Source organism: Protopterus annectens, chromosome 2.part1 (assembly GCF_019279795.1).
Source record: "Protopterus annectens isolate FY-2018-M chromosome 2.part1, PAN1.0, whole genome shotgun sequence".
NCBI classification, from domain to species: domain Eukaryota; kingdom Metazoa; phylum Chordata; order Ceratodontiformes; family Protopteridae; genus Protopterus; species Protopterus annectens.
This window is the reverse complement of record NC_056729.1, coordinates 1,570,178,549-1,570,204,980: the sequence shown is the minus strand read 5'-3', so window position 1 is coordinate 1,570,204,980 and position 26,432 is coordinate 1,570,178,549. Positions and strand designations below refer to the sequence as shown.

Sequence of the window (26,432 nt, the reverse complement as noted above, 5' to 3'; positions counted from 1 at the left end):
CTCCATTACCTCTCCTCGCAAAGGTGCTTCTGAAAGTCAGAAAGGTGAGACCAAGACTGATACTGGCCACGCCAGCACTGGTACCCGCTATTGAGGAATATGGCCCAGGGCCCACCTTGGATTTTACCACAAATTGCCCATTTGCTCACACAGCTAAACAATCAGATTCTTCACAGCCAGCTCAAAACCTTAAATCTGGCTGCATGGCAAATCACCTAAGCATCCAGCCAGCTCCTCTTTCCCAAGCAGTTGGATGTTATTCTGGAAGCTAGGAGGCCCAGCACCAGGAAGGCCTATTCGGACAAATTGGAAAGGTTTTGCGCCTGGAACCAAGCTAAAGGCCAAAACGCACTTCAGCCTCACATGCCTCAGATTCTACGGTATTTAACTGAGATGTTGCACAAAGGACTTTTTTTCTTCCATTAAAATCCATGCATCAACTATTTCTGCCCACTACAACACAGATCCACCCTTATTTTCACATCCACTTCTAAGGCAGTTCCTCAGAGGGGCAAAAAACATTAGGCCCCCCAGGAGAGCACCTACACCAACATGGGACCTCAATTTTGTTCTGGAAAAACTTACGCTACCTCCCTTTGAACCAGCTTTCTCTGCAGATCTACAGTTTCTACCATGGAAGACTGCCCTGCTGCTAGCAGTAACTTCAGCTAGAAGAGTCTCAGAGCTGCAGGCACTAATGGCAGTGGAACCTTTCCTCATTTTCCATCACGACAGAGTTTCTCTATGAACTAATCCTTCCTTCATGCCTAAGGTGGTTTCCAGTGTGGCTTTAAATCAAACCATCCACTTAACCACCTTCTTCCCAAATCCACAGAACAAAGGAGAAAGACTCCTGCATTCCTTGGACATTCACAGGCAACTTCGTTACTACTTGGATAAAACTAAGGATGTTAAGTTGTCAATCTCGCCTTCATTCTTGCTGGATGGGGATCGGCTCCGACTCGGCACTTGCTAAGCTCGAGAGCTAATTTTACCAGCTCGAGGCAACCCTATATCCCAATATGCAAGGCGGAGATTATTCAGATCTCGTTTGCCGCTTCGCTAATGAGGTGCCTTCTTTTACCAGCTCTTGTTAAGTGAACTTTTCAGAGACTTTTTGTCTACCCCCCCTTAATTTTATATATATATATTATATTTTTGTTAATTATCGACTCACCTTAGCCCTATTCCCGTCAGTGTTCCCTTCTTTTTGACTAAATATTCCCTTGTCCCTAGTCAGGCCTTAGGCCTTCCCCTCCCTAAATTTTTCCTGTCTGGGATTGTTTGTGTGTGACTGTGTGTTTTCCCTGGTTAATGTAATTTAATTTAATTAATTTAAATTAATTTGTTGGACTGAGTGTTTTTTGTGTGTGATTGTGTTACTATTGTTCATTGACACAGTTATGTCGAAGGACACTAAGGTCTCAGGCTTCAAGAAGTGTGACTCGTGCTGTCAGAAGATGTCTCTGACAGACAGTCACACTTCTTGTGTTTATTGCCTGGGACCTTCGCACCTGCAGGACTCTTGTGCTATCTGTCATGATTTCAGCCCAAGAGTCCTGCAGGAACGAAAAAATAAACTTATATTAAGGGGCTTATTAAAGCTCGAGAGCTCCCCGACTAAGTCGGTGCCGGGGAAGCCCTCGAAGCCTGTTAAGCCGTCGGCTCAAGCTTCCAAGCCGTCGGCTTCAGGTCCTTCATCACCAGGCTCGAGATCGGCTCCAGCCGGAGCCGATCTTTCCATGCCAGTCTCAGTATCTGCTCCATCCGGCGCCGATACTACCAGATCCAGACACTCTGTGTCGGCTCCGGCTGGAGCCGATGTATCTTCGGCTCCGATGGCTCCATTGATCTCAAAAAAGAGATCTCGATCCCCTTCAGTGGAATCCATACATTCGGCTCTGAGATCACCTTTGCTCTCGGAGCGGAGCCATCGGAGCCGATCTTCTCGGTCATCCAGGCTATCTGATCACGACCTTGAGAGAGTGGTGAGTAGACTATTAAAGTCTCGGGCATTGGCCCAAATACTCCATAGCCCATCTCAACAGACGGTAGCTATATCACATCCACCAAGCATTCCTCCTCCGACTCTCTTACAGAGTTCGGGCGAGCTCCTCGGAACCGGTACCGTTGTGACTTCGGAGCCGATACCACCCCTTTCGGCTCCGTCGTCCTCTGCTCCGATTTCCTCCTTGAGACCTTCATTGGAGGAATCTGGGCATCTAGTCTCTCTCGTCGGCTCCGAGGGGGCGAGTGGCATAGGACCCTTGTCCGACCCCGTTCTCCCTCTCGGAGCTTCGGCGTTGGTGAGCTCGGCCCCGACATCTGCCTCGGAGCCTTCCCTCTCGGTGAGGCCTGGGGTTCCTATCTCTTCAGAGAGGGAGATTTCTGATCTCTCTGACGGGGGAGCCTTCGAGGTGATGAGGAGTGTACTAGCCCCTGGGCTTAGTCAACACAGTTCCATCAGCTCCTCCCACTACAGTGCCTGCTGACGTCTCTTCCCACTCTCTTGCTCCCGGACCCAGAGATCCAACGCCTCAGGTTTCCCCATTGGGAATATCTTCCTCTTCCGAGGCTTCTCCTGATCCGTCAGGAGAACCCCCGCGTAGGAGGACATGTAAGAGGAAACATTTAGACTCCCCTGAGTCTACTACATCAGATACTGACTTGGATGAGTCGGAGGGATCCCCAAGGTCCTCCTCTGAGGATGTCTCATTTTCAGACATCCTTGAAATCCTGAAAGAGGGGGAACTGGCCTTCCCTTAATCCCTCCGAGGACGAGTCAGTATACCTGGAGGCGTTCGGATCTCGACCCTCCACCTCCTGGGTGTCTCCGCCTTTCGACCCTCTCATGGAGGTAGTGGCTCGGAAGGCGTGGATGGCTCCAGATTCGGTGGAACCTATCCCTAGGAGACCTTCAAAATTTATTACTGCCCCACAAGATGGACAATATTTGACAAAGGGTGTCCCAGTTGATGCCATGGTGGTGGCTGCTGCCACCAAGAAGGAATTAGCTGATCCTTCAGTACCTGTCCATCCTCCTAGTAAAGATTCTAGGACTATGGACAGGTAGTGCGGATTTTTTCTTCAGCGACTTTTGCTATGAGATCGCTGAACTACTTATGCCACTTCACCCGCCTTCAAAGAGACGTTCTTAAAGAGTTGGGAGAAGTTTTACAGGATCCGTCAGCTGCTGGGTCTCAGGATAAGATTAGCTCACAGCTAGGAATCCTTAACTCCATTGCTAACTCCTCCATGCGGCTCATTTCTTATGCAGCCGATGGAGCGAGTAGGGTCGCAGGCACAGGAGTGGCTTTAAGGCGTCAGTCCTGGATGCGGCTTTGTAATTTTGCAGACCCCTTCAAGGCGTCTTTCACAAACTCCCCCTTTGATGGCTCGACCTTGTTCGGTCCTCAAGTGAAAGACACTTTGACTAGATGCGAACAAGATGGCAAGACTCTTTCTGCCGTAGGAGTCCGTTTCTCCACCCCTTCTAGGCCTTACCCCAAAGGACAGAAGGGAGGGAAAATGTGGTTCCGCAAGTCTAAAGGAGTCACGCCTGACGCACGAAGTCAGTTTACCCCCAGAGGCAGAGGGGGTATCAATAATAGACGCCACCCTAGGGGCAGAGGTGGTCCGCAGAATCAGGGTAGCAGAGAGCCTCTTTCTGACAAACCCTTCCAGCATCCCTGAGATGTTGCCCGATTGTCCGCCTTCAGAGGCAGTCTGGGGGGAAAACTATCGCTGTACCCAATAGCCTGGCTTTCCCTTTCTCAAGACAAATGGGTACAGTCAATTATATCCGAGGGTTACAAAATTCCCTTTATTCAAATCCCAATTCAGTGAAAGGGAACCCTTCCAGACGTTCCACCCGGTCTAAGGGAATTAGCAGTACTAGAAATATCAAAACTGCTAGTAAAAAGAGCCATCCAGCCGGTCCCAGCGGACCAAATAGGATCCGGAATCTACTCAAGGTTCTTTTTAGTTCCAAAAAAGACAGGAGACTGGAGACCAATATTAGATCTCAGCAAACTCAACAAGTTTGTAAAGAAATCAAGATTCCGGATGGTCACGCTTCAGTCCTTTCTGCCCTTTCTGGGCAAGGACAATTGGATGTGCTCGATAGATCTTCAGGATGCGTACTACCACATAAAAATTCACAGACGCTCCAGAAGATTTCTCTGCTTCCGGCTGGGGACCAGTCACTTCCAATTCAGAGCCCTGCCCTTTGGACTCACTACAGCCCCCAGAGTGTTCACCAAATGCATGGCAGTGGTTACGGCTCACCTGAGACGTCAAGGATTCCAGGTGTTTCCATATCTAGGCGACTGGCTCCTCACTGCCACCACCAGACATCAGCTTCTCCAACCCAGAAATTACACCATTCACACTTGCAGAGGGCTAGGAATTTCTGTAAATTTCGAAAAATCTGCCTTGTCAATATATTGCTTTTATAGGCGCAAGATTGGACACCGTACAACTTTCAGCAAGGTTGACAGACCAAAGGATCTTGGACATTCAAAGACACGTCCAAGTGATTCTATTCAGCAAAAAAATTCAGGCCAGATTTGCTCTGAAAGTACTGGGTCTTATGGCGGCTGCCATAACACTTCTTCCCCTCGCCCGCTTTTACATGCGGCTTCTACAATGGATGCTATTCACCCAATGGTCCTTTCAACAACTTCCCATGCGTCACGAGATCATAGTAACTCCAACTTGCAAAAGACATCTGACTTGGTGGATATCGTCCCCTCAAATCCATCAAGGCAGACCATTTGTTCCTCTTGCCCCGGCTGCCACGGTTACATCGGACGCCTCCCTGATCGGGTGGGGGGGCATTATCAGGGCAGAATGGTCCATGGCACTTGGCAACCTTTCGAGTACCATCTGCACATAAATGTTCTGGAGATGAGAGCAGTGCTTTTAACGTTGCAAGCCCTCAACGACTCTCTTCCCTGGGAACTATTGCAGTCCAAACGGACAATATGTCCGTAGTGTGGTATATAAACAAACAGGGTGGAACCAAGTCCTATCCACTGTGTTGAGAGGCTCTCAGACTTTGGCAATGGGCAATCTCCTCTCACCGCGGTTTCTGATAGCAACGCACATCCCCGGGAAATCCAACATCATAGCGGACAGATTGAGCAGAGCTATTCTCATGCCTCACGAGTGGTCTCTCAGTCAGTGACGGAAGAGATTTTTCAGAAGTGGGGTCTTCCTTGCTGCGACCTTTTCGCTACACCTCAAAACAGCAAATGCCCAGACTTCTTCTCTCTCTTGCCCCTTCCAGGCCATCCCCCCAGAGACGCTCTAACCCAAGATTGGCCCCGGGGACTTCTATATGCCTTTCCACCTTTTCCGCTGATACCTCAGCTAATTCAGAAAGCAACCGCTTTGAGAGCCAAGTTGATTATCATTGCCCCTTATTGGCCTCGACAGATATGGTTTCCGTTCCTACATCATTACCTCTTGGTACAGCCATGGCATCTGGACCCGGTTCCAGATCTTCTGACCCACCAGTCGGGTCAGCTGCACCAATCCATACCCTCTCTCAACCTCACTGCTTGGTTGCTCCACTTCCATCCTTAGCCAGGCTTCCTATGATTTATAATCCTGTACGGGATAATATAGTAGCTTCCCTAAAATCTTCTACCAGAAAGATTTACACTAGTAAATGGTGACGTTTCTCTTTCTGGGCAAAAGCTAGGAACATAGACCCCTATACTGCTCCAATTCATTCAGTATTGGACTTCCTAGCTGTCATTTTTCATTCAGGATCCTCTTCTTCCACAATGAAAGTTCAACTGGCAGCCATTTCAAATTTTCATATAGGCTTTTTGGACCACAACATTATGTCACATAAACTTTGCAAGGCATTCCTTCGAGGTATCTTTTTATTGAAACCTCCGATTAGAGACCCCCCCACCACAGTGGGATCTAAATTTAATTTTAACATCCTTGATTCTTCCCCCGTTCGAACCTGCAGCTGCCTGTTCTTTGAAATTGCTTTCTTGGAAGACACTTTTTCTAGTTGCCATTACATCTGCCAGAAGAGTATCTGAGCTTCATGCTCTCTGTGTTCGCCCTCCCTATCTAATATTCCACAAAGACAGGGTATCCCTCAGAACTAATCCGTCTTTCTTACCAAAGGTGGCATCACAAACTAACCTAAATCAATCCATTGATCTTCCAGAATTTTTTTCCGAACTATTCTGATAGAGCTGAACAAAAGTTACATTATCTCGATGTTCACCGTCAGCTCAGATATTATCTGGATAAGACAAAAAGTTTTAGGAAATCTGATCAACTATTTCTATCCTATGCAGAGAACAGGAAAGGCCTTCCAGTTTCTAAGGTAACTTTATCTAGGTGGCTGTCTTCTGTGATCACTTACATTTATCAGCTCAGAGGCAAAGAGTTGGTTTCTAACCCAATAGCCCATTCTACCAGAGCTCTAGCTACATCTACAGCTTTTCAAGCTAGACTTCCAATAGACACTATTTGTGCAGCAGCCACATGGGCCTCTCCTCATACCTTTGTTTCACATTACAAATTAGATTCTGTCTCCAGAGACAGAGCAAATTTTGGTTCCACCATTCTCAAGAGTCTGTTCCATTGAGCCACCCAGGATAGAGGTGCTAGGGACGCGGTCCCATCCAGCAAGAATGAAGGCGAGATTGACAACTTAACATTTAGAAGTTATGTACCTACCATAACGTTCCATGTTGGTTGTCTTCTCTCGCCTTCTTTCTTGCGTCCCGCCCTCCATCCCTCTAGCCTGGTCAGACCGGGAAGATTATACATCTTCTATTAAGACGTTATTACCTTTTTTCTAGCTGTTCAACTCCTAGTGTCACTAGATTATGTTGATCCTTTCTAGAGGGTTATGATGTTATTTAGTATCCTTATTTTCTTCCTCCTCTTAAGTTGGAAGAAAATACTGCTATTTCTTTAGCTACCAAACGAGATCCGAGTAATCTCCGCCTTGCATCATGGGATATAGGGTGGTTGCCTCAAGCTGGTAAAATTAGCTCTCGAGCTTAGCAAGTGCCGAGTCGGAGCCAAGGATCGACTCCGAACCCATCCAGCAAGAAAGGAGGCGAGAGAAGACAACTAACATGGAAAGTTATGGTAGGTACATAACTTCTAATTTTCAGAAAATCTGACCAGCTCTTTGTATCCTATGCTACAGCTTCACAAGGGAAGGCTGTATCAAAACAAACCATTTCCAAATGGATAGGACATTGTATTCGTTTTTGCTATACCCGTCATGGAAAACCAGTTCCTGCTACCATTAGGCCCCACTCTACCAGGGCAACAGCTACATCTACAGCCTTCCTCAGGGGGTTTCCAACCAAGGAGATTTTGGAAGCTGCAACTTGGAGTTCAGTACACACCTTTACCACACCATCACTTACCACTTTACTCTAAGACTAGAGCTGACTTCGCCACTGCAGTTCTGCAGGGCCTTCTGGCCTCCTCTAACCCTCTATAACTCCTCCACCCATCCTTAGCTTTGGGATTCTTCCCAAGTGTGATGACTGCAGCAGGGTAACACGATGAACATAGTAAGTTTTGTACCTATCATAAATGTAGATGTTAGAGTGTACACCCTGCTGCAGTCCAGGTTACCCTCCCTCCATCCCCTCTGGTCTAACTGGCTAAATCTCTACAATACCTTCCTGATGTATTTGCTTATAGCTGGAGGGATTTTGTGTTTGTGCAAAAATTACTTAATTTGGTACTAATTACTGACCACCATTTTGGGGGCACCTGACATCTGGGGCAAGAAAAATTGAAGAAAATGGCGTCTGATGCATTATATATACCCCTGGCGTACTGACGTCAGGGAAGAAACGACAGCAACAGACGCCGGACCAAGACTTCGGAATTCCGGCCGACTGCGGGACCGCCTGATGACAGGATAACCCAAGTGTGATGACTGCAGCAGGGTGTACACTCAAACATCTACATTTATGGTAGGTACAAAACTGTACTTTTGCTGTAGCATAGACTAGATCCAGGCCTGCTGAATCTAGCTTTGTTTGTATAACTTGAGCACTAATCCAGGCATTCTTTAAAGTATTCAATTGTATTTATTACTGCTTGGTAGTAACTTGATTAAAGTGTAGCTATCATTCTAAGTCTTTTGGATTAAGCACTTGGGCTTCAGACCAGTTGTTTTACATTAGGAAGGTTTGTGGCCTGCACTGTGGTGGCAGGACAGGTAGCTTACATCCTTCTAAGTTGGGAACTGTTGATAGAGGGCTCTGTGTCTGTTATTCTAAAAGTGCATTAGTTCTGGTTTAAGCACTTGGGCTTCAGGCCAGTTATTTTACATTAAGAAGGTTCGTGGTCTGCACTCTTGTGGGAGGAGAGGCTGTACTCTGCCCTTCTGAGCTGGGAATTTCTGGTTAAAGGCTTATAGTGCCTGCATATTTGAACCGTTTCTTACTGAAATTCGTACACCTTGTTTGCTGTAGCATAGACTAGATCCAGGCCTGCTGAATCTAGCTTTGTTTGTATGCTTGTTGTTGATGGCTTATTTCCCTGAAACGCTAATTCCACCTAAAACGCAGCTTTTCAGCACTTCTGTGGATCCCTAGTGATATCTGCATTGCTTACTGTACTTATTTCCTTGTTTCACTTGAAAGAAAGTTACTGTTTGTCGCTTTTGCATTTAAGTTACCTGTAACAGATCGCATTTAAGTTACCTGGCACTTGCTCACTAAAGCAATTATATAAGTCAGCACTAAAAAATTAAAAGCACTACACCCTCACAAACTCCCCTTGAGTACCTTGTTCCCCATTGGCCCTTTTTTTTCAATTATAAAGGAATTCCCAATACTATTCTAGCTTGTCCAAAGGTCAGTTGTCAATATCCTCTCCGGTCCAGCTGGTGAATCTGGGAATATTGAGGCAGTGTTACAACTGCCTCATGTACACAGACAACCCTCTCCTCCTCCCAACAAATTCCAACACGTGAGAGATGCAACCATATAGCCAAACTGGAGGCTAAGCTCTCTCAACTCAGTACTGGCATAACCAGTCAGGAGGAGAAGGAAACCACACTCACTACAATTCCAGTCTCACATAGACCTACCACGACAGCAAACCAAACACATAAACACACAAAAGCACTCGAGGCTCTAAATAAAAATCTGCCTAAGCAGCAGAGACCTCCAAAGCAGACACCAAAGCAACCGCTACCCCAAAACAAAACACGTGCAACACATAGCTCACAAAGCCAGTGTGCCGAACAGTCACAGCCCTTAAGGCTAAACAACACATCTGATACACTTGTAATAGGTGACTCTATCGTCAGGCACACTGACGTCCCGCTCACCAGGCTGAACAAGGAGAATATCACGGTGAGCTGCCTGTCGGGTGCTAGGATCCGCCACATAACACAAGCACTACTCAGGTCACTCCAAGGGAAGTACAAATATGACTCGGTCATTGTCCATGCTGGTGTGAATGACCTGAGACGTACCTCCCTGGACTACATGAAGAGACATAGAGGAGCTCTCTGAGCATGTAGCCCAGGCCGGTATGACCCTGACCTTGAGTAGCATCTTACCCTCACCAAGAATGATGCCACAATATGAAGACAAGATGATCAATTTCGACAATTGGCTTAAGTATTGGTGTCATTCAAAGGGGATCCAATGCCTGTCAGCCTGGGATGATATGCTCGACAAGCCACAATGCTTCGCTAGGAACGGCTTGCACCTGTCACCCCTGGGCTTTCGGATATTGGCAAAGGCTCTTGCTATCCCCATAGTGCCTTTTTTAGGCAAGGCTCAAAAGACAAACCCACCTCCATAGGTATCACAAGGGATAAGAAACTGAGTAATGCTACTCAACGCCAGAAGTCTAAACCTCAAGATGCATGCACTCGAAACTCTCCTTAGCATGGAGAACATCGATATCTGTGCAGTAAGAGAAACCTGGTTCAAGGCTCCCGAGAGCACCCCAGCACTACCAGATTATACCTCATATCATGCTTTTCGGCCCCAAAACTTGGACCCAACCACAAAAGGAGGAGGGAGTATCAATATTCGTCAAAGATACCCACACCTCCAGGTTGGTGGCACAGCACGAAGCATCGGAGACTATCCATGTGCAACTGACAGTGGGAAAAACTGCCTTCCAGTTTATAGCCTGCTACAGACCACCCTCACAAACCCAGGAACCCCACTCGGCCTTCCTGATCACACTGGAAAATATGAAGGTCCAAACACCATTATGTTGGGCGACTTCAACTGCCCAAACATAGACTGGGAGCATTACTCTAGCTCCAACACCCCCTAGCCCAAAGGTTCCTAGAATTTATAAACTCAAATGCTATGGAACAACTTGTTACCACTCCCACAAGAGGGGAAAACATACTGGACCTGATCATCACCAATATATGGGGACTCTATGCTCCAGACCAGAAGTGTATCCCTCACTGGTAAGATCAAACCATAAACAAATCTCACTGGATATTCACATCCCGACCCCACCCCCTGCCCAGAAAACCACAGTGAAAAACTTCTCTTAAGCAAATTTCACACTCTTCAAAACCGAGGTGGAATCCTTCAAAGCCCCCGGGCCTGTGGAAAATACGGCCTAGACCGCAGAATCCTTTATAAACGCATTCTATGAACACCTTCGGGAATGCATGGATCATGCAATCCCAAATAAAACCAAGACCCAATCCTCCAAAGGCAGACGTCCTGTCTGGTGGACCCCAGCCATAAACAAACTATACAATAGAAGGAGGAAGCTACTACATGATAGAGCAAAATCCCAAAAAGGGAAGTCATCTCTGATCAGTATTAGCAAAAAACTACGGGCACTCATAAAATCGTCTAAGGCCAGCTTAGAGAGAAAAATTGCACAGGACACTAAGGATAATCACAAGACTTTTAGTTATGTTAGGAACCTGGGTGGGAATTCCCAGATATGCTCAGAATTAGTCCAAAATGACAAAAAATACACCAAACCCACAGACATTGCCAACATCCTAGCTGACCGGTTCAGCGCAAACTTCTTCCCCCACCAAAAGGGCAAATATCTATCCCAGCAGAGTGCTGCCCCCCTGACATCTCAGATGTTCAGGTAAGAGCCACCCTCTCCAAAGCAAAAAACACAGCATCAATGGGACCAGACGGTGTCCCGGGCTGTGTCCTACATGAACTCCAAGAAGAGCTAAACCCAAACATAAAACTACTGTTCAATCTCAGCCTTACTACAGGATATGTACCCAAAGAGTGGCGTACAGCAACAGTGGTCCCTCTCCACAAAGGTGGTGCCTCAACGGATCCTGGAAACTATCGCCCCATAAGCCTGACTAGCTTGGTCTGCAAAGCTATGGAAAGGATCATCATGGACCTCATAAATAAAGATATTGGGGACCTACAGACCTGGTTCCTACCCAGTTCGGCTTTAAGGGCAGATCCTGCCTCTTAAACCTGGTCGATTTCTTTGAAACAGTCACCAAGGCCATTGACGAGGGGAAGGTGGTCCACACAGCCTACCTGGACCTCGCAAAAGCCTTCGATACAATACCCCACTCGGGCATTATAGATAAGCTCACCAGCTTAAATATAAACCCCTATGTCACTAGATGGGTTGCAAACTGGCTCAAGCACAGAAACCACATGGTTAGAATTGCTGGAGCCATGTCGGACTCCAAACCAATTACAAGTGGCGTCTCACAAGGCTCAGTCCTGGGACCTCTCTTGTTCGGTATATATTTCTCGGAGGTACAGGCCAACACGGAAGGACTGTGGCTGACCAAGTTCGCAGATGACTGCAAACTGGGCGCCATAATAGAGACTCCAGCTGACACAAGCATCCTCCAAAAGGGCCCCATAGAAACAGACAACCGGTGCCAGAGCCATGGCCTCAAGCTAAACGCCAAAAAGTGTAGTCCTCCCCTTTGGCAAAAACAAAGTGCCCACAAATTACCACATAGGTGGTAATCCATTAAGTACGGAAGAAGTAATTAGGGACCTGGGGACCCAAGTTGATAGCAATCTCTCATTTGACAACCATGTGGCCAAAGTGGTTAGAAAAACATTTTATATAGCTTACCTAATCGTGAAGGGATTCACGTCTAGATCAGGGGAGGTCATCGTGCCTCTTTACTCATCCCTCATCAGGCCCATAATTGAGTACAATGCCCCTTTTGGGATGTACCTTACCAGACACCTGCAGCAACTGGAAAGTCCCCAAAAGTACTTCACCAAGAGGATCAAAGGGCTCCAACAGATGCCATATGCTGCCCGGTTAAAGAAACTCCAGCTCTACTCAGTGGCATACCGCCTGCTCAGAGGCGATCTGTGCCTGACGTATAAAGCCATGTCCAACCCGGAGTTAATGGACATGCTGCACCTCAGAAAATCCAAATCCCATCGAGCTGCGCGCTCGAGAGACTTGAACCTCAGCACTGAAATAAATAGGACATGCTGGAGGGACAGATTCATAACCCAGAGGCTCCCTTCACTCTGGAATAAAATCCCAGTCCAGGTTAGTCCCTCATTGACTGTCTTCAAGAGGAATCTTGAGTGGATGGGAGATCGTAGGTTTACCCCGGGTATCACTTCTGTGTCACTGTTAGACAGAGGCACAGTATACTAACCTCGAAAAAGGGCATAGCAAAATTAATTTAAAATGGGTGGCGAAAGCCAAACACACTCTGGCTAGGCTTATAAATGCCCTAGGGCAGATAGCCTAGTATGAACCTATGAACTTACATCCTATACAGTCCGAATTAACTTTGTTTTTCCCCTCCCCAGCCCCCGAAGTTTGTTTTTATCAGCACCCAGCAAAAAGTACTAAACTTTTTTAATGAACATGACTGTATTTCAGAGCTGTGGAACCAGTACGTGTATTATATTTGTATTATTGGTGAGAAATTAAAGGAGCTAATTACTTTGAAAAAGATTGAAAGGCGGTATGTTTGGAGATGCTTGTATCCTGCTTGACCTTGGTTTGTATTCCCTGGAGAAGAGGAGTGTAGTAATATCATAGCATGTCATTAAAAAGTGCATTTTGATTATGCTTTCAAGAAGTGGTGTACATGTTTTTTTCTTTCAGGAACAGTTCTTGCATGACCGTATCAAGGTGAATGGTAAAGCAGGCAACTTAGGTGGCGGAGTAGTGACCATTGAAAGAAGCAAGAACAAAATTACTGTAACTTCTGAGGTCCCTTTCTCAAAGAGGTAAGGATGAGCTGAACTTGTTTTGCATGTGCTGCCTTTTTCTTCATTGAATACTGTGAGTTTGAAGCTTGCTAATTAAACAGTGAAAAGAAATGTAATGTGGTAGAGCGTCCATTATTTCCCTGTAGTACCAGCTTTATGGGGTATTTTTGAGATAATAAAATAGGCTGCTTTAGTATCTTTGATATAAGTTTGCCTGATTGAGTTGCGATAGGATATGTAATTTTTGGAGGGTGTATCTTACCCAAAATGTTATGCAAGTATTAATGTTTACACACGTGCACAGTCTGATATAGACACATACAATCTTGTACATGTCCAGTAGTCTGGGTGCAGGGATACAGAAGTAAGACATGCAAACAAGATCACCTACACAGGTGTGCCCAGTAGTTAGACACTTCATATTGAATGTGTAAATCAAATGAATGGAGTACATAAATTTAGTAGCAATATCAAACTTATGTAATGCAAAGCATTACAACTCCTCACCCAAAACACAGGTCTTTATAATTATTGCTGCATTTATTTGCATTTGTATCCCCCCCCCCCCCAAACTCTTGATCCCCAGTAAGGGGAATGAAAATAGGTCTGTGTTGACTGTTGCTAGTACTGCAGTTTCTTATGATGGTTTAGGTGCTTTTCCTCCTTCCCACAGTTGTTAAATGCTTAGCAAAGGGAAATGACTGATCATTTTTACTGCTGCTCAGTTTCATTAGTTCAATTTGCTAAACAAGATAACGGCTTTTTTTCCGAGTTCACAGCAGTTTAATGTTCTGTCATGAAGCCATCGATTTTCTAAATCGAGGTGTCCTCGTGCATCAATACTCTGAATAACATTCGTTTTCAATAGAGTATTCTTTAACATTCTCGTTTTTTAAACAGCATTAATGCCCTGAGAACTCACTTTGATAAAATAGTTTAGAACTGTTGCATAAAGTAAGTTGCCGAATAGAGTAGTTAAGTGTATGGAAGAGACTTGGTGCAGTTTCTTCACAATGCATACAAGTTTAATATCAAAAGCAAAAAGAGGTGAGATTGCTTTAACACACGCAGGTATTTGGGTAGGTATGTGATTAGTGTAGTGGGCTGCAATTAACCAGTAAGTTGTAACACTCACAGAAGGGTGTAATATTCCTGAAGAGAAGAGTATATATAGCTAAAAGAGGAGTGTGAATGTTTTGGGAAGAGATAACTGGTCTGAAAGAATATTCTAGTTACTAAGCACCCTGGGCAGTGTATTTCATGCAGTCATTACTTCGGCATACTTTAGATATTTGTCCTTTGACTAGGTTAGTCCCAGTAGGCTTGTAGCCTCTCTTCAGGGGAGACCAGAGGTGGTATTTTTACAACTAGGGTAAATTTGCCAGGGCATCAGGAGACTTCCGTACTGTGGATAGGTGCTGTGATTAGTGGTGGATCTTTTGCATCCACATTGGCTACCACCAACTCAAGCAGATGGGACCTCTGTTTAGTCTTGTCCAAAGTACACATTTCTGAAAGTCTTGTAGCAGAGTGTTTGTGTTTGGCCCGGGGAGAAAAGCTCCAAGATAAACAGATCCACCATAACCTATTACAAATAGAATATTTACAGTGATTACATAAGTGAACAAGATAAACAAGTTCCACAGGTTAGAGTTAATCCCGAGTGAAAGTCTGGATTAAATTACACAGTAAGCTGCTTAACAAATTTTCCACATTCTAGAGAAGAGTTAGCCAGGCTTGATGCAGTGGCATAGCCAGTTTAGTGCCAGAAGTTGATGATCTGTTGCAGTCATTACATTTGGGTAATCTGCTGGCAGGTTGCCCTCAGTCGGCCTGATTAACTATGTCTTGGGTCCTGCGTCAGTTACTTTCCCTTCTTCCATGACGTCAGGTCATCAGGGGTATAAAATATGCAGCCGACGCCTTTTACATCGGTCTTTCTTGCGCGGTGCCCGAAGCAGTTCACAAGAGCCAGTCGTCCGACTCCTGAAATTTTCGTTTTCGAGTTTCAGAACCAAAGTCTTCAACTAAAAGCTAAGTACCCCGTTGGGGAAACTTTTTCTTGCTCCTTACCGATGTCAGTAAAAGTTAATAATTGCATTACTTGTGGGAAGCAAATAACCTCATAAGGATTTTCATTTGTACTGTATTCCTTGCCTAGGCCCTGATCATAACGTACCTTGTCGGTTTTGTGCTAGATTTAATCAATGCACTATTAAACGGTACATTTTGCTTCTAAATATTTGGGCTCACGATTTAATTATCCAGAAATGACGTCGGTTAGCAATCTGACTACCGGAATACCTAAAAAATGCAAAGAAAAAGACAGAGACAGGCCGTCGAGGTCCAAAACTGATGATGCTTCTCCTAAGCCAGTCGCTAGTTCACCTGTACTCAGTGAGGCGCTTTCGCAGCCCCTGATGCCCGCTACTTTTGATTAGCAGGCCTCTACTGAGACCCATTCGGAGTCTGGTATGCCGCGAGATGCTTTAAGTATTGAACCCGCAGATGTTTCTACCTTAGATTGGTCCGGAGCCACTGTGCAGGCACCGGCTTCTGAGGGTGTTTTCAGGCCTAAAGATTTGTTTATGAAACAGACACCATCTTCAAAACTAAGGCCAAAATCTACTTCTACGTCTAAAAAACTGACGCTTGGGCCACGTGTGTAGGCCCCTATGCCTAAAAAACAAATGATCAAAATGGCCGAAAACTTAATTACCTTGATCAGGGGTAGCCAAACCCCCTCGTGCTAAGAGGCCTAGGCAAGACATTGACTATGAATCTTCTGATCCGGATTCTATTTTTTCTGATTCTTCTACTGAACAGGATTTATCTATACCTACTTATGAGGACTCTAATGCAGAAGATTCCATCCCTTCTGCTTCTCTCCCTGAGGATCTCTCTTTTGGAGAAACTTTACATACCTTAAGGGAACATTTCCACTGGGAAAGTCAGGATTTCTCTGAATCAAAAAAGAGGCTTGGGGATTTTCTTCTTCTTCCTCAGCATAGGCCTTTGGCTGTACCTCCTGTTCTAGACATTGTTGATGTTTTTTCAGAATCTAGTATGTCTCCTGATTCTCTGCCTCAGGCGCCTAGTAAGCCAGACAGATACTACAGAGTTCCTGACTCCCACAAATTCCTTTTCAAAAATCCTACTGCTGATCCTGAAACCATTTCTCAGGGTCCCAAGGGCATGAAGGCCTCTATTGCTAAAAATCCTACCCCTTCTGATAGATTCCAGGGCGCTGGGTAGATGGGGTAAGAAGGTTTACACATCTGCATCCTTGGCATCAGGGCTTTAAACTGTCAATTTCATATGCTCAAATATCAACAGCATATCGTGGGACTACTTAAACAGAAAATGATGTTAATCTCTGACTGTTTGGAAAATAAAGATTTGCAGGATTTATTGCATTCAGCTGAACAAGTTGGAAAACATACTTTGCAATGTGGTTTTGATTCTTTGGAGGCCTCTTGCAGGGCTGCTGTAACTGGAGCTGTGCTAAGAAGGCATGCTTGGCTCAGAGCAAACTCTGCCTGACCATGTTAAAGCAAAATTGTTAGATGCTGCTCTACAACAGGACCGTCTCTTTGGTAATAAGGCTGAAGAAGTGTTAAAAAAGATGGAAGATTAAAGCTCCAAGATTTAGTAGGCACTGGCCTACTAAGAACTGGTCCTTTCCAGTCCCCTCGAGAGCCGCTCAAGTCAAATCCAGACATTCCAAAGGCTCCAGGTTTCAGTCACAAGGAACTTTTAGAACAAAACAATGAGGTGCCTCCACCTCCAACTATGGAAACAGCAAGGCACCTCCCTATGGTAAACAGTCTCAATGACTTTCCTCTACAATCACCAAACACTTACATTTTAGACGCCCCTTTGGGGGGAAAACTGGCACTTCTTGCACAAAAATGGCAACTTATTACCCAGGACAAATGGGTTTTACAAATAGTATCCCGGGAATACATATTTAATTTCCATACGTTGCCAATACCAAACGCATGGCCAGCTCTGCCCCCAAATCAGTGGGCAGAGGCCCAGAAACAAGTTCTGTCCCTCATGAACATGGGGGCTATTCAACCAGTACCAGAGGAGAAAAGGGGACAAGGTTTCTATTCAAGACTTTTCCTGGTACCCAGAAAAGACAAATCATGGCGTCCAATTCTGGATTTATCCATTCTAAACACATTTCTGGACATTCCAGAATTCAGGATGCTGACTCTTCCAACAGTTGCTACGTATGCTAGGCAAAGATGCCTGGTTGGTAACTCTAGACTTAAGAGGCTTACCTGCATATCCCAATCAGGGAATCTTGCAGAAGATACCTCCGCTTCAAAGCCGGCTACTTGCATTACCGGTTCTCTGCACTGCCCTTTGGCTTATCTACTGTGCCAAAGGTCTTCACAAAGTGCCTGGCTCCAGTAATTGCATTTTGCAGGTAAAGAAATATCCAGATATATCCATACCTGGATGATTGTCTAATTCAGGCAGAAAGCAAGGACATTCTTGTAAATCATGTGGCGTTTGTAAAAAGGGTTGTAACTTGTCTAGGGCACACCATAAACGAAAAGTTATCACTGCTGGTACCCTCTCAAAAAATTACATTCCTGGGTAAGCTTGAATACAACTGCCCAGATGACTTACCTTACGCCAGAAAAGCAAATTCAGTTGGTGACTTACTTCAAACAGGTGGCCACAAAAACCCTGTTATGTTGTACATAAACAAGCAGGGGGGTACACATTCCTACCCCCTTTGCAGACTAGCCATGGCATTGTGGAACACGGTCTTGACCTACCAAATACAACTACAAGCTCAATTCCTGCCAGGAAAGCCAAATACTCTGGCAGACGAACTAAGCAGAAATCTTATGGATCCACACGATTGGAAACTGGAACCACAAGTTTTCAACATGTTGACACACAAATGGGGGAGCCCAGACATAGATCTTTTTGCCTCACCCCAGAACTATCAGTTGGACAAATTCTGCACAAGAATTCATCACAAAGAAGCTTGGAAAGTGGATGCTCTATCATTCAGCTGGAGAAACCTATCAATCATTTCCCCCTCTTCCTCTGCTTTCCAAAGTTCTACTAAAAATCAGACGGGACAAACCAAAAATGATTCTGATTGCTCCAGACTGTCCTCTCCAACACTGGTACCCACTCCTGCGCAATGTGTCACTCCTTCCTCCGTGGCACCTGCCTCAGACCCCTTACCTACTGTCTCAGCAGAACTACCAAATTCTGCACACTCTGCTCCAAACTTTGAATCTTGCAGCGTGGCTAATCAATTAATTTCACCCTTGCCGTCCCTCAGCAAACCTGTGATGGGTGTCATTTTGGAGGCTAGAAGGCCTAGTACTAGAAAATCTTATGCTGACAAATGGAAAAGATTCTGTGCCTAGAACCAATAAAGCACAGCAATGCCCAATATTCCACAGATTCTGCTGAGATGCTTCACAAGGGCCTATCTTTTTCTTCCATAAAAATCCATGTCTCTGCCATTTCAGCTCATTACAACACAGAACCTCCCCTCTTCTCTCATCCTCTGCTAAAGCAGTATCTCAGAGGAGCCAAACATTTAAGACCTCCCAGGAGAGCAGCAACTCCTTCATGGGACCTCAATTTTGTTTTGGAAAAACTCACTGTTCCTCCTTTTGAGCCAGCTGCTACTGCAGACCTAAAATTTCTCTCCTGGAAAACAGCTTTCCTTTTAGCAGTCACTTCAGCTAGAAGGATTTCAGAATTACAGGCTGTTAATGGCAGTGGAGCCTTTCATTATTTTTCATCCAGACAGGGTGACTCAGTACCAATCGCCTAAGTTGGCATCCAGTGTGGCTCTTAATCAGACCATTCATCTGCCAACTTTCTATCCCAATCCACAGAACAAGGGTGAACGGATTCTGCATTCATTGGATTTACACAGACAACTTAGATTCTACTTAAACAGGACAAAATCTCTAAGAAAATCTGAACTATTAGTGGCATTTGCTGCAGGGGTAGAGGGGAAGGCTATTTCAAAGTAGACTATTCCAAATGGATAAGCCATTGTATTTGTTTCTGCTATATGCACCATGGTAAGCCTATCCCCAAGGGGATCAGATCTCATCTGCAGCCTTTCTCAGAGGGGTTCCTACCAGAGAGATTCTAGAAGCTGTTACCTGGAGCTCAGTTCATACGTTCGCCAAACATTACCATCTCCCTCTCTTCTCTAAATCCAGAGCTCGTTTTTGCCACTGTTGTCCTGCAGGGCCTTATAGCTGCTCCTAATGCTGTATAAATCCATCCTCCCAGCCATAGCTTTGGGATTCTACCCAAAAGTAATGACTGCAACAGTGAAACACGAATAACGTAGTACAGTTGTGTACACGTACCATAAATGTAGATGTTCGAGTGTATTCACTGTTGCAGTCCTGGTTACCCACCCTCCAGCCACCTATTTTTTTCCTCTTATTATACCTCTCCTTTCTTTTACTATGCTTAAAAGCCTTTTTGGTGTGTTTGCTTTTGTTTGGAGGATACTTTTATATATATATTTTGCTCCCCATTTGGGGGGCACCTGACATCTGGGGCAAGAAAAACTGATGTAATGGCGTCTGCTGCATGTTTTATACCCCCTGACGACACGGATGAAGGGACAGCAACCGACGCAGAACCCAAGACTTTGTTAAACAGGCTGACTGAGGGCAACCTGCCAGCAGATTACCCAAATGTAATGACTGCAACAGTGAATACACTCCAGCATCTACATTTTATGGTAAGTGTACACAACTGTACTTTCTGGCTCACTTGGCTTTGCACAGCATAAACAGGGTTTTCCAAATAGTTCACCACTCCATAAAGTCCTCTTGGGATAGACTGCCCCAAAACTAACCAGATAGTCCCATCAGGCACAGTGATGGTCTATAGTTTTGCCATGACTGGGGCTGTCTTTCCATGCTTCCATGTTTTCCTTTCATCAACTCGTACCTTTCTCCAGGGGGAACTATATTCTTCGTGAATTTAGCCAGGCTACTCTTTGGGTAGAGTTCATGTGATTGATCCTTTCCTTGTAGGACCACTTCACAAATATTCACGGATTTCACATGGACATTGCCAAACAGTTAAAGAAATATACACTTTTTTTCCAGCATGTTACATAATTGTACAATATTTTTATATACAATGTTTATATGCTAAAGTTCAGGATGTGACTATCAACATCCTCGTAACACAACGATGGGTGTTTTAGACTCCATGAAAGAGCCCCATCTGAAAATTAATCAGTAGTTGTGGGGCAGTAGATGCTCTTCACAAGAAATGGACTTTTCCACTGCATCACTATGAAGCCATTTCTACATTGTCCTCTGTATATAGTCAGTTATCTTTTTTTCAGGTGTCTTAATTAGTAGTGGATAGTAACACACACATACTAACCCTGAGGACATCGTCAACCTTCTAGCAAACAGATTTGGCGCAAACTTCACCTACCTGTCCCCACCAGACATACCCCAAAGCATACCTATCACCAGTCTTCTACCTAGTATCCCCCATAGAGCAGATCATAACCACACTCTCCATGGCCAAAAACTGGATAATATCCCAGGCTGGCTACTAAAGGACCTAGTGGCACCACTTGGCACCGTCTTCAACCACAGTCTTAAGTACTGACTTTGTCCCAGCAGTGTGGAAAACAGCAACAGTAATTCCTTTGCACAAAAGTGGTCCAACCGACCCTGGGAACTATAGACCCATAAGCCTAACCAGCCTTATCTGCAAGGCCATGAAAAGAACAGTCATGGACCTTATCAACAAAGACTTAGACAGACTCTTGACCTGATGACCCAGTTTGGCTTACAGCTGAGCTTAGCAGTGTGTGTTATCTGTATGTTGTCTTTACTATATTCTACCCATTTAAAGCTTTTCTGTTTATTTTATACATTTTGTTTTCCACATTGCTCATGTTGGGTTATTGATCTTGTGTACCATTTAAAGTTAATATTTATTGCACTGGGAGAAGCTTGGAAGACTTGAGTTTTTATATACCATTCATTTTAGACAGGTTTTTTTTTAATAACATTTCTATTTTGTGATCTTAACCCTGGCAAAAGATTTCCATGTAAACCCATATTGCTAGAAGTTATCTGCCTAGTTCATGCTATCAGTTGTTGGTTAGCAGTCTCCACCTTCCCTAAAAAAATATCACTTCAAGTTGGCATATTATAGGTTCATAGGTTCATACTAGGCTATCTGCCCTAGGGCATTTATAAGCCTAGCCAGAATGTGTTTGGCTTTCGCCACCCATTTTAAATTTATTTTGCTATGCCCTTTTTCGAGGTTAGTATACTGTGCCTCTATCTAACAGTGACACAGAAGTGATACCCGGGGTAAGCCTACGATCTCCCATCCACTCATCAAGATTCCTCTTGAAGAGAGTCAATGGGGGACTCTGCCTAACCTGGACTGGGATTTTATTCCAGAGTGAAGGGAGCCTCTGGGTTATGAATCTGTCCCTCCAGCATGTCCTATTTATTTCAGTGCTGAGGTTCAAGTCTCTTGAGCGCGTAGCTCGATGGGATTTGGATTTTCTGAGGTGCAGCATGTCCATTAATTCCGGGTTGGACATGGCTTTATACGTCAGGCACAGATCGCCTCTGAACAGGCGGTATGCCACTGAATAGAGCTGGAGTTTCTTTAACCGGGCAGCATATGGCATCTGTTTGAGCCCTTTGATCATCTTGGTGAGGTACTTTTGGGGTCTTTTCAGTTGCTGCAGGTGTCTGGTAAGGTACATCCCAAAAGGGGCATTGTACTCAATTATGGGCCTGATGAGGGATGAGTAAAGAGGCACGATGATCTCCCCTCATCTAGATGTGAATCCCTTCATGATTAGGTGGGCTATATAAAAAGTTTTTCTAACCACTTTGGCCACGTGGTTGTCAAATGAGAGATTGCTATCAACTTGGGTCCCCAGGTCCCTAATTACTTCTTCTGTACTTAATGGATTTCCACCTATGTGGTAATTTGTGGGCACTTTGTTTTTGCCAAAGGGGATGACTATACACTTTTTGGCATTTAGCTTGAGGCCATGGCTCTGGCACCAGTTGTCTGTTTCTGAGGCCCTTTTGGAGGATGCTTGTGTCGGCTGGAGAGGCGATTATGGCGCCCAGTTTGCAGTCATCTGCAAACTTGGGTCAGCCACAATCCTTCCGTGTTGGCCTGTACCTCCGAGAAATATATACCGAACAAGAGAGGTCCCAGGACTGAGCCTTGTGGGACACCACTTGTAACTGGTTTGGAGCCTGACATGGCTCCAGCAATTCTAACCATGTGGGTTCTGTCCTTGAGCCAGTTTGCAATCCATCTAGTGACATAGGGGTTTATATTTAAGCTGGTGAGCTTATCTATAATGCCCGAGTGGGGTATTGTATCGAAGGCTTTTGCGAGGTCAAGGTAGGCTGTGTGGACCACCTTCCCTCGCCAATGGCCTTGGTGACTGTTTCAAAGAAATCAACCAGGTTTAAGAGGCAGGATCTGCCCTTAACAAAGCCGAACTGGGTAGAATCCAGTGTTTGTAGGTCCCCAATATCTTTATTTATGAGGTCCATGATGATTCTTTCCATAGCTTTGCAGACCAAGCTAGTCAGGCTTATGGGGTGATAGTTTCCAGGATCCGTTGAGGCACCACCTTTATGGAGAGGGACCACTGTTGCTGTACGCCACTCTTTGGGCACATATCCTGTAGTAAGGCTGAGATTGAACAGTAGTTTTATGTTTGGGTTTAGCTCTTCTTTGAGTTCATGTAGGACGCAGCCCGGGACACATCTGGTCCCATTGATGCTGTGTTTTTTGCTTTGGAGAGGGTGGCTCTTACCTGAGTATCTGAGATGTCAGGGGGGCAGCACTCTGCTGGGATAGATATTTGCCCTTTGGTGGGAGTTTGCTGAACCTGTCAGCTAGGATGTTGGCAATGTCTGTGGGTTCAGTGTATTGTTTGTCATTTTGGACTAATTCTGAGCATATCTGGGAATTACCACCCAGGTTCGTAACATAACTAAAGAAAGCCTTGTGATTATCCTTAGTGTCCTGTGCAATTTTTCTCTCAAGCTGGCCTTAGACAATTTTATGTGTGCCCGTAGTTTTTGCTAATACTGATCAGTGATGCCTTCCCTTTTGGGATTTTGCTTTATCATTTAGTAGCTTCCTCCTTCTATTGTATAGTTTGTTTGTGGCTGGGGTCCACCAGACAGGACGTCTGCATTTGGAGGATTGGGTCTTGGTTTTATTTGGGATCACATGATCCATGCATTCCTGAAGGTGTTCATAGAATGCGTTTATAAAGGATTCTGCGGTCTGGGCGTATTTTCCACAGGCCGGGGCTTTGAAGGATTCCACCTCAGTTTTGAGGAGTGTAAAATTTGCTTTAGAGAAGTTTTTCACTGTGGTTTTCTGGGCAGGGGTGGGGTCGGGATGTGAATATCCAGTGAGATTAGTTTATGGTCTGATCTTACCAGTGAGGGATACACTTCTGGTCTGGAGCATAGAGTCCCCATGTTGGTGATGATCAGGTCCAGTATGTTTTCCCCTCTTGTGGGAGTGGTAACAAGTTGTTCCATAGCATTTGAGTTTATAAATTCTAGGAACCTTTGGGCTAGGGTGTTGGAACTAGAGTAATGCTCCCAGTCTATGTTTGGGTAGTTGAAGTCGCCCAATATAATGGTGTTTGGAGAGACCTTCATATTTTCCAGTGTTCTCAGGAAGGTCGAGTGGGGTTTCTGGGTTTGGGAGGATGGTCTTTAGCAGGCTATAAACTGGAAGGCAGTTTTACCCGCTGTTAGTTGCACATGGATAGTCTCTGATGCTTCGTGCTTTGCCACCAACATGGAGGTGTGGGTATCTTTGATGAATATCGATACTCCCCCTCCTTTTGTGGCTCGGTCCAAGTTTTGGGGCCGAAAAGCATGGTATGAAGTATAACCTGGTAGTGCTGGGGTGCTCTCGTTAGCCCTGAACCAGGTTTCTGTTACTGCACAGATACCGATGTTCTCCATGCTAAGGAGAGTTTCGAGTGCGTGCATCTTGAGGTTTAGACTTCTGGCGTTGAGTAGCATTACTCTTAGTTTCTTATCCCTTGTGATACCTATGGAGGTGGGTTTGTCTTTTGAGCCTTGCCTAAAAAAGGCACTATGGGGGTAGCAAGAGCCTTTGCCAATATCCGAAAGCCCAGGGGTGACAGGTGCAAGCCGTCCTAGCGAAGCATCGTGGCTTGTCGAGCATATCATCCCAAGCTGACAGGCATTGGATCCCCTTTGAATGACACCAGTACTTAAGCCAATTGTTGAAATTGATCATCTTGTCTTCATATTGTGGCATCATTCTTGGTGAGGGTAAGATGCTACTCAAGGTCAGGGTCATACCGCCTGGGCTACATGCTCAGAGAGCTCCTTTATGTCTCTTTTCTTGTAGTCCAGGGAGGTACGTCTCAGGTCATTCACACCAGCATGGACAATGACTGAGTCATATTTGTACTTGCCTTGGAGTGACCTGAGTGCTTGTGTTATGTGGCGGATCCTAGCACCCGACAGGCTGCTCACCGTGACCCTCTCCTTGTTCAGCCTGGTGAGCGGACGCCAGTGTGCCTGACGATAGTCACCTATTACAAGTGTATCAGGTGTGTTGTTTAGTCTTAAGGGCTGTGACTGTTTGGCACACTGGCTTTGTGAGATATGTGTTGCACGTGTTTTGTTTTGGGGTAGCGGCTGCTTGGGTGTCTGCTTTGGAGGTCTCTGCTGCTTCGGCAGATCTTTATTTAGAGCCTCCGAGTATGTTTTTGTGTGATTATGTGTTTGGTTTGCTGTCGTGGTAGGTCTATGTGAGACTGGAATTGTGAGTGTGGTTTCCTTCTCCTCCTGACTGGTTATGCCAGTACTGAGTTGAGAGAGCTTAGCCTCCAGTTTGGCTATATGGTTGCATCTCTCACATGTGTTGGAATTTGTTGGGAGGAGGAGAGGGTTGTCTGTGTACATGAGGCAGTTGTAACATTGCCTCAAGATTCCCAGATTCACCAGCTGGACCGGAGAGGAGATTGACAACTGACCTTTGGACATGCTAGAATAATATTGGGAATTCCTTAATTGAAAACCAGGGCCAGTGGGGAGTAAGGGTGTAGTGCTTTTAATTTTTAGCGCTGACTTATATAATTGCTTTAGTGAGCAAGTGCCAGGTAACTTAAGTGCAATGTGTTACAGGTAACTTAAATGCAAAAATGGCAAACAGTAACTTTCTTTCAAGTGAAACAAGGAAATAAGTACAGTAAGCAATGCAGATATCACTAGTGATCCACAGAAGCGCTGAGAAGCCACGTATTAGGTGGAATTAGCATTCCAGGGAAATAACAAGCAAACAAACAACAAGCATATAAACAAAGCTATATTCAGCAGGCCTGGATCTAGTCTATGCTACAGCAAACAAGGTGTACCAATTTCAGTAAGATACAGTTCAAATATTCAGGCACTATAAACCTTTAACCAGAAATTCCCAGCTCAGAAGGGCAGAGTCCAGCCTCTTCTCCCAAAAGAGTGCAGACCACAACCTTCTTAATGTATACCTTGACACTGCTGTTTTATGGCAAATTGGAACAAATTTTTCTACATTTCTTCACCTTATAGGTACCTGAAATACCTAACAAAGAAGTACCTTAAAAAGAACAACCTTCGGGACTGGTTGCGTGTGGTGGCAAATAGCAAGGAAAGCTATGAGTTGCGGTATTTCCAGATCAACCAGGATGAAGAGGAAGAGGAGGATGAAGATTAAAGCATTGATCTGGATGGCTTTTGTACATTATTTCCATTAAATAAATTGTTAAAACCGATTATTGAATACTTCTTATTTTTGTATCCAACTTATGATGGAATGTCCATGATCAGCTAACAAGGTTTGACAAGTTCTTTTCAGTCAGTAGGTGTGTGCCTGTGCATTCTTGGCATCCTTTATGATTAGGGTGCCAGTACTGGTTCTTATTCTTTATGAGCAGTCAAGAGTTTTTTTTATTGCACTTTTCTGTTAAAACCAGCACTACCTCAGGGAAGGAAATTAAATGAAAATGTGGAAATATCGGGTAATGAGTTACGAGTATCATTCCACATGACATGGAATTCTGTATATCAGATTTTATTCCTTTGTGCTTTAACAGTAATCTGATGCTGCCATATGAAGATATTTTTTATCCATTTCCAGATTAAAATGTGTAGTTATCTG

The 26,432-nt window shown here is 44.9% G+C and overlaps 1 protein-coding gene across 1 annotated transcript in view; it reads left to right on the top strand.

Annotated features, from left to right (window-relative positions):
• RPL22 (ribosomal protein L22) overlaps nt 1–26,046 on the top strand; it is a 117,832-nt gene extending 91,786 nt beyond the window's left edge. Inside the window, exons 2-3 of the mRNA XM_044063017.1 lie at nt 13,090–13,214; nt 25,844–26,046. Of these exons, the coding sequence (XP_043918952.1) occupies nt 13,090–13,214; nt 25,844–25,988 (270 nt within the window). The 3' untranslated portion in view covers nt 25,989–26,046. The remainder of the gene's footprint in view (nt 1–13,089; nt 13,215–25,843) is intronic.
• The last annotated feature ends 386 nt before the right edge of the window (nt 26,047–26,432 follow it).